Source organism: Halyomorpha halys, unplaced genomic scaffold (genome assembly GCF_000696795.3).
Source record: "Halyomorpha halys isolate HHAL.00 unplaced genomic scaffold, Hhal_1.1 Scaffold2442.1, whole genome shotgun sequence".
NCBI lineage: Eukaryota > Metazoa > Arthropoda > Insecta > Hemiptera > Pentatomidae > Halyomorpha > Halyomorpha halys.
The window spans coordinates 9,062-17,510 of NW_027111072.1; the positions used below are offsets into that span (position 1 = coordinate 9,062).

The 8,449-nt window shown below is 39.4% G+C and overlaps 1 protein-coding gene across 2 annotated transcripts in view; it reads right to left on the minus strand.

Annotated features, from left to right (window-relative positions):
* Positions 1–389: 389 nt before the first annotated feature.
* LOC106691516 (digestive cysteine proteinase 2) overlaps positions 390–8,449 on the minus strand; it is an 8,243-nt gene continuing 183 nt past the window's right edge. Inside the window, exons 2-7 of one of the 2 annotated variants that reach the window (XM_014437312.2) lie at positions 8,228–8,304; positions 7,934–8,086; positions 7,682–7,861; positions 1,143–1,334; positions 874–1,039; positions 390–749 (exon numbers count right to left, since the gene is read on the minus strand). In XM_014437312.2, the coding sequence (XP_014292798.1) occupies positions 541–749; positions 874–1,039; positions 1,143–1,334; positions 7,682–7,861; positions 7,934–8,086; positions 8,228–8,302 (975 nt within the window). In that variant the 5' untranslated portion in view covers positions 8,303–8,304 and the 3' untranslated portion in view covers positions 390–540. The remainder of the gene's footprint in view (positions 750–873; positions 1,040–1,142; positions 1,335–7,681; positions 7,862–7,933; positions 8,087–8,227; positions 8,305–8,449) is intronic. The other variant, XM_014437313.2, reaches the window with a different exon arrangement.

Consider the following 8,449-nt stretch of genomic DNA (forward strand, 5'->3'; position numbering starts at 1 on the left):
AGGAAAAAATTATGGAACTAAGGAAATATGAGTGGCTTAAAGAAAAAATATAATTTTTAGGTGGTTAGTAGTGGAAAGAGATCATTACTTGGACAACGTCCAAACCGAGAAAACATTGGTCAAACAACAAATTTTGTTAAACTTTAAGCCAAATATTGGGCGAACAATGTTTGTCTGCACACCGTCTTCAACATCATCCTTTAAATCTGTATTTGTTCCCCTAAATAAATAATAATTGTATATACCAAAAATCTATATTCTGGGAATAATATACCCATAAATAAATAATAGTAGAGCTGCTTCTATAGACCATTGATTCTAGTTAAGCAAGGATTTTTTTTTTCCTTTCTGAGACTAACTAAGACCCTATGTGTTTAATCAATTTTAAATTATAGCTTTTTAAACATTTTATTTATGTTCAAGAAACAGCTTGCAATCCAAAATATTTTCTATCCTCATTAACAGTTCGGTTTTTATTTACATAATCAAATCTTGCTTTATTGATGTATTCGTGTATTAGGCCAATACATTTTTAATTAATTATTGAACAAGGGGGTAGGATCCTTCTGAGGCTATACCACAGTTGTTATTCTTGTTCTTGGCCATCTTGATGTAACCTGCCTCACCCCAATCTGTGCCGAAACTATTTTTAACCAGCCAATACTCTTGCCCCTTCTCAACTCCATATCCCACAACCAGCATGGAGTGATTGACTAGTTCTTTACTACAGTTTTCGGAATAGTAGACACCTGAAAATACAATACCAATCATGAAATAAAAGGCTGTATCCTCATAAAAAGGTTTTTATTCCCTGAAAATACTAACGGTGACATATTTATAATGGTTTGCAAATATATATATAAAAACATTAACCTCCACTATAATGTGCAAACGATGATTGACTTCCATCCACTGTTACAGCAATTGGACCAACGCTGGCTACAGCTTCTTCAAGAGCATCTTCATCTCCCCTTGGTATGTTGGTGTAGCCAGAATCTTCTGCACCGACGTAAGCTGATTTGAATCTACATGATCCGTCCTGCAGTGATAAATATAATATATTTTATGATACCTTAAAATATTGCCTCTTAATAATCTTTGTTCTATTCTTGTTCTGTTACATGACTGTAGATGCTACTCACGTTCCCTTCGTAGGGGTAAAACTCTTCAAGATCAACACCTCCATTGTCCCTAATGTAGTTAAATGCATAGGCTGCTCTTCCTCCACTGCATCCCAAGTTGCCGTAAGCCTTTGAGCAATCTAATAAATTCTGAACGCTCAATTGGACCAGCTTATTAGTCTTCTTGAATTGCTGCCCTTCCAATGACCCTATCTGCAAATCATCATTAATCTCAATTTTGCATCAATATGTTTCCCAAAGCGATAAATGTAACCTTTTAACATTTTTTTGTTGTTATAAAACGGCTCTCAACCAAGTTAGATAGTGGCATGGGCGTAAACAGCGGAAGGAAGGAGGGGGAAAGCTGCTCCCCTCCCTAGAAGTGATAAAAAGGATTAATTTAATGAAAATTATTTTTTCTTCATGCAAATAGTAACTGTAATAACTAATAAAGCACCTCTACTATAATATATAATTTTTTTGAAATTTTGGATTCGTTCTCCTTTTCTTTCCCGAAATGTTTCAACCTGATTGACTATAGCTTGCCCCTCCCCCTAGGTATTCTGGGGGTAGCGGATAGTAGTTTTCCAGATACTGTTTGGTTTAACATCAGGAGGAAAACGATAGGGAGGAATAGTCATCTATCTAGTGCTCGAAGGAAGGAAGACCAGTTACAGATATAGAGGAACTGGAGGGCGATGGAATATTATAAGGAAGATATGAACCACTAGATTGGTCAAAGTGGAGTGTAACAATAATGGGAGGAGCAATATCATACGATGACGACTAGATTTGTTGAACGTTGAACGATGCTTCAAAACCTGGAGAATCTTATTTGCTTTTCATGGGTAATCCATCGTCAGTGAAAATATCAAGCGGTTATGGGGCGGTGGACAGATGGGGATAGACAGGACGTTCGTCCGTTACAAGCTGATTGTGGAAACTGCAAAGTTTGTCTACGCACATAGACACCCACCAAAACGGAGACACCTACTGCAAATGCGCCGCTCAGCACTTTGTACACCCGGTCGACAGCTCTCCGATTGTGGTTCCAGTTGTTCGGAGTTCCGGAGCTAATTTCATCAAATTGAGGCAGAGAGTTCGACAATGCCAAGATTCGGAAGAAGATGAAGGACCCTGACGTGGTATGGCACCTCAATATACCAGGGCACCCCAAGAGTAGAAAAGTCATAGAGCGGCTTCAAGACCGCCGTAGTGACCATCTTCGATTATATCAGGTCGACCAGGAACTATAATCGGACGTGGCACTGCCTAAGGCGTATGCACCATATGATCATTCTGTACATACGATTACGAGGTTTTCGCCATTTGAGATCCTCTTTGGCATCGTGGACAACGGCAGGACTATAAGGGCCAGGTAATGAACGGAGAGGAGATACACAATAGTCACGTTACTCGGAGAAAGTTATGGGAGAAAGGAAGGGAAAGAAGGAAAGGGATAAAAGCAAGAGGTTAGCGCGGGTGAATTTAAACATCACAGACAGAATGAAAACGATCAAAATCGGGACGACCGTTAATAGAAAGTTTGGTTCTTACAGGCCATTTGAAATACCTGGTGCAATAGGCTATTTCTTACAAACCAAGGAGCATGATCTGCGATTTTTCAGACTTTATTTTGAAATGATTGTAATTCTTTCTTTTCGTAAAGGATGCCGCTTCCCAGAATTCATTGCAATCATAGTATTGCAGTTTTTGGTTTGAGTTTCAATATTCTATTTACGAGGGGATCTAGCGTTGCTAGCCTTGCGTAGGTTTGAGTTAGTTTAATTTTGATATACTCATCCCAGGTAAGGCGGCGATCGAGGTGAATTCCCAGGTATCTTACTGTTTCACTGGCCGGATTCCATTGCACATTTTTAACTTTATGAACTAGTTCCGGTGGGTCTGGTGGCCGTCTGAAAATAAAAACTTTTGAAGTACATTTTTCAATGTTTAGACTAATCATCCATTTAATAAGCTATTGTTGTAGATTATTAAGGTGACTGAAAATTATTTCTAGCTATTATTACGTCATTATGTTGAGAGAACACTGCTGTATAATCAGCGAACATAGCTATGGAGGCATGTGTGAAATGGATAGTCGTGAAGATAGAATTTAAACAGAATAGAAGAAAGGACTGAACCTTGAGGATTACCGGTATGAATTTGTCTAAGGGTAGAATTCGTGGAAACTCTTGGTGAGAGAACGATCAGCCAGAAAGGAGGAGGACTTGAAGAAGAACCGGAGAAACTGCTAGAAGACGAGAAGAGTTTTGAGAAGTGTGCCCACAAAGGGGCGACCGCTCGTTGGAGAACCAATATGTGAGAGGAGAGCACAGCGGTTTGCCTATTATACGAGTAAGCTGTCTGGTGGACACTGGGAGCTCAAACACAATCATCTGTCGAGAGTCGCTTGAGTGATTGTGTGATCGAGAGAGGGAACTACAGGTATGTAATTGCCATTTGATCACTCTGGGTGGGCCCTACAGCATTGAAGGGGAAACGGAAATGGAATTAAGTAAATGGAAGCTAAGGGAGAGAAGGTAACAGTCCCTGTAATAAGAAAAATGCCCCGCGACTACCAGATAATGGATCGTTATCTGAATGGTTTGATAAACGATCAGATTGGTTGCGATCGTTTGGAAAAGGTGGAAGCAAAGATTAAAAATAATGGGTGTCAGTGGGATAATAGAATTGGAGGGATGAGGTGCAACTGTCAGAAACTCGTGGATGACGGTAAAGCGAGAGTTGGCGTGATTAAGCAGAGAGGGAATTGGAAAGAGGAAATATTGAACAAATATGATGTTTTTTCAAAGAAGGGGAAGTACTAGGAGCTACAGCAAGAACGGTGCACGAAATCACATTAAAGCAGGGTGGGGTGACGTATGTAAAGGAGAGGCAATACCCCAAGGCACTTTGAAAACACATTAGGGAAGAAATAGAAAGTTTATGGAAGCAAGGGATAATTGTGGACAGCACTTCGCCCTATAACAGTCCATTGTGGGCAGTACGCAAGAAGAGTGCCACGGGCGAAATTGGTTAAAAGTACTTGGTAGTAATCGATTATCGTAAACTCAATGAGAATACGGCCGATAAAAACTACCCTATCCCGAGATATGAAGATATTCTCGATGGATTAGGCGGTGCGAAGATTTTTAGCACATTGGATCTAAAGAGGGATACCACCAAATTTAAATGCATTTCAGGGATCACCACAAAACTGCATTTACTTTTGAAAGAGGCCACTACCAATTCACCAGAATGCTATTTGGTCTGAAAACGTACCTGCAACATTCCAGAGACTTATGGACGAATTCTTGCGGGGATTAGACGAAGCAGTTAGCCAGGTATATATGGACGACCTACTAGTGTTCAGCAAATCAGAAAGTGACCATGTGAAACTCTTGAAGGGCGTGTGGAGAGTGAGGGAGTTCGTTCGCGCGTTCCAGAGAATGATGGAGTTCGGTCTCAAACTTTCCTGAGAAAAGTCAGCGCTAGGGCAAGAGCAGATAATTTTTTTTGGGCATACTATCTCCCGGCAAGGTGTGTGAGAGAACGTCCAGAAGGTGTCGGCTCTGCAAAGGATGGAGGTACAAAAACAGACGTATAGGGGATTCAGCGATTACTAGGAGCATTAAATTACTACCGAAGGTTTGTTCCGGATATGGCAGAGAACCTTGTCCCCCTTAATAATTTGTTAAAGAAAGGAAGCAAGATAGTAGTGACACCAAACATAACATCCGGAAATGTATTGAGCAGCTTCAACGGGAACCAGTTTTTGGATTTACCGACTTCGAGAAACAGTTTACGCTCACAACGGATGCAAGTGAGTATGTTCTACGAGCGGTGTTGGCACAGGAGACTAAAGAGGGAGAGCGTACTATAGCCTATGCCAGTCGGCGTTCCACAGAAGCGGGAGCTAGATGCAGCTCCTTCGAACGGGAACTTCTAGGAATCGTGTGGGCAGTGGAGCATTTCCCGGGGACCTTTGCAGTGAATAGAAAAATTGAAAGAATCATCCGCGCGTATCACCAGATGAAAGGAAATACTCACCCAGTATAATATGGAAATCATATACAAATATAATGTTGCAGACTGGCTCTCAAGGGCAATAATGGTCAATGCGATCGAAGATAATCTGGGAGAACCATCTGGACATGCTAGACAGTTATTCAGAGAGTGGACCCCGGAAGAACAACAACCAGGCACTAAAGAATCAGAAAATAGAGAAGAGCCATCTGAAGATGAAGACTCAACTGTGGAAAGACCAACGGAGATGGAAGAAAGTGATGAAATCATTAATGATAAACGTCACCAAATCATAAGGAAAACCAGAACCTCGGGGCTACTGAAGATGGAGCATGGATAATATGGCAGCAGTAATACTGTGACTATATGGTCCCTGCCTATTCTGAGGGAGAACCAAATCTGCAGAGTACTAAACGATGCATCGAAGGCCGAACAAACCTATCATCTATACGTAGGAAATGCAGTGCTTTAGGATAAAATTCAGCGTCTTTGGTGAAGGGAACAGATTGGAGTAAACCGGTTGCTTATACGATGTACAATGATGGCAGAAACTCTCTGTGACGCAGAATGCCAAAAGGAGGTGACCCTCGCGTATCACCAGAATAAGACCAACCGTAGAGGGCTCAACGCAACACTACAGGTGTTGCGCCGTCGATACTTCTCGTGGGGTATGAAGCGCACAATTCAAGAAAGTATCGGTAATTGTGACGTATGCCTAACTGGGAAATATGATAGACACCCACCTCAAGCGATCTAGGAGGAGACACCCACTGCAGAAGCATCACTCAGTGATCTTCAAACGGATTCGTTTACTTGGAAGGGGTACAAGTGGATCACAGTGATAGACGTATTTAGCAAACCAGCTATGGCGTACCCAGTGAAAGAGAGGTCAGCAGAAGCGGTGTTAAGAGCCCTACGCACGTGGTTCCAGTTTTACAGCTTACCGGATAGAATCTCGTCTGAGAGTGGAAGAGAGTTTGGCAACGCAAACATCAGAGAAGTGATGAAAATCTTGGTGGTGGTGTGGCACCTTAACACCTCAGAACATCCAAAAAGGCGAGAAGGTATTGAAAGGCTCTACAGTATCCTGAGTGACCACCTGCGCGTATATCAGTTAGAAAAAGGACTAGAACCGGACGAAGCGATGAAACGAGTGATCGCAGCCTACAATTATTCTATACACTCCGTCACGGGATTTTCTCCTTTTGAGATTATTTTTGGACTGTGGGGATGTCGGAGGAATTACCAGTATATAGCGACTGAGGAGAGTGATATCGCTGTTAACTGTACGGAGGAAAATGTGGGCTAAAGTAAGGGTCAAAATTGAGAAGAAGAATTTCTAGATCGTGTGTGGTTTACCGAAAAGTGGGAACTAATAGAATTAAAGAGTAGCAGAGGTTCGAAGTGTGGTAACGATTAGAGAACACAATACTGTTACCATAGGAAGCTTAAAATAACCGAAAAAGTGAAGAATAGTTCACCTAGAACAATTAAAGCTTCCTGCAACAGCGGTATCATCATGTACAGGGTTGTACTCAACTCTCATCCGGAGGGCAATATTGTAAAGTTTTATTTTCATTTTTTCATTCTGTTCATTTTAGGGACTTGATAAGAACATGTGATTGTAAATATCAGTTATTCATGTGAAATTGTATTTTTTTTTGTGTTATCTATTTTTTTTTTGCATAGAGAGCTGTTATTTTAAATCCTATTTCTGTAGTTTTATTGTTTTTGTATCTTTTTTATTAATATTGTATTTGTACATAAAGAGTTTACAAGGATTGTTCGTAAACTGGTGGGGGGGGGAGTTACGGACTGTCAGCTGACAGGTCGATATCAGTTGATCGAGTAGAACATATATATGTATATATATATATAGACGGACAAGCTCCGCAAATAGATCGGTCTTTGAGATTACTTCAAGCCTTTCATTTCACACTCCTCTCTCTCCTTTTATTTTTAGTTTCACTTCAGTAAAAGATAACGTATATGTTCGTATATGTATATATATATATACTTGAGAAAAGTACGAAAAATATTTTCTAAATATTAAATATAAGTTAGTAGCACACTGGTAAGGCACTGTGCTACTAACTCCAAGGACCCAGCTAGCAGTAGCAGATAATTATTTTCTGTTTCTCCTCCAGAGTCCATCCAGCCCATGAAGTGAGTATCCTTAATTGGGTAAAAATCTGGTAGTCGAGGGTGATTCTGATAAAATCAGCTCATTGCACTGCCGTTGGCCCAGTAGCAGTACTCCCTTACAAATTGCTATATCCCTGACAACTTCATGGATTGTAGCACAACACATTTTTTGTTTAATTAATTGTCAAGTTACTGAAAGCAATTGTTGTATGGCAGCTAATTCTGTTAACAATTAGAAAGCCTCTTGAAATTCTTTAAATTAGTAGAAGAAATTTTTCAGCAATATGGAAATATAAAAGCAACAGAAAGCAATGAAGCATTGTCATAGGAAAACTGGGTATATCCATCTCCTGCAATAAGGACATTTCTAAGTAAATGTAACATACTCCACTGAAGGCCCAGGAGGACCAGCAATTTCCTTGATTTTGGACGGGAGTCACTGCACCTTTTTGTCTCCAATCAACATTGTCTGGAATATTTTTTAATCTCATTGATTTGATGAAAACCCCACATTGGTTATTTTTATGATATGATATGTTTGCTTTTTCTTTTAACTCATTCTCCGTCTGGAAGTGTATAATGAACCAGTTACTCAAACATTTAAAAACTAAAAAATTATGTTAACAAACGATGTTTACCATATCTCCGAAGCGATTCATCGTCATGTGATAGGTCTCAAACCCATTCTTGTAATTCTCATTGTGTTCCTCGATCATCTGTTTCTTCTTTAGGAAAATTTTCATTCTTTTCTGCTCTTCAGCCTTAGTTTCATATCTCTTTCTATATTTAGCCTACACCAGATGAGTAAATATAGTAAATAAATGCGTTATAATAATACAACAGGATTATTAATAGAATAATAATAAGTATTATTACTCATCACAAGAGAAGTCTAATCTTAATAAATTAATTGTTTCCCATAATAATCTTACTTTAAATAAATTCCATTCTTCCAAAGGGATGGCACAAGTAGTAGCAGCAAATAAAAATATTATAAGATATTTCATTGCTGTAAGACAAGTCAAATGTTGACATATATAAATTTTATATTAGTTTATATTATTTCAATCAATTAAATGTTTACGAGAGAAAATCATGTGGAGCATTAATTTTGAAAGCAAAATGTTTGTTACTTAAGTAATTAATTAATTATA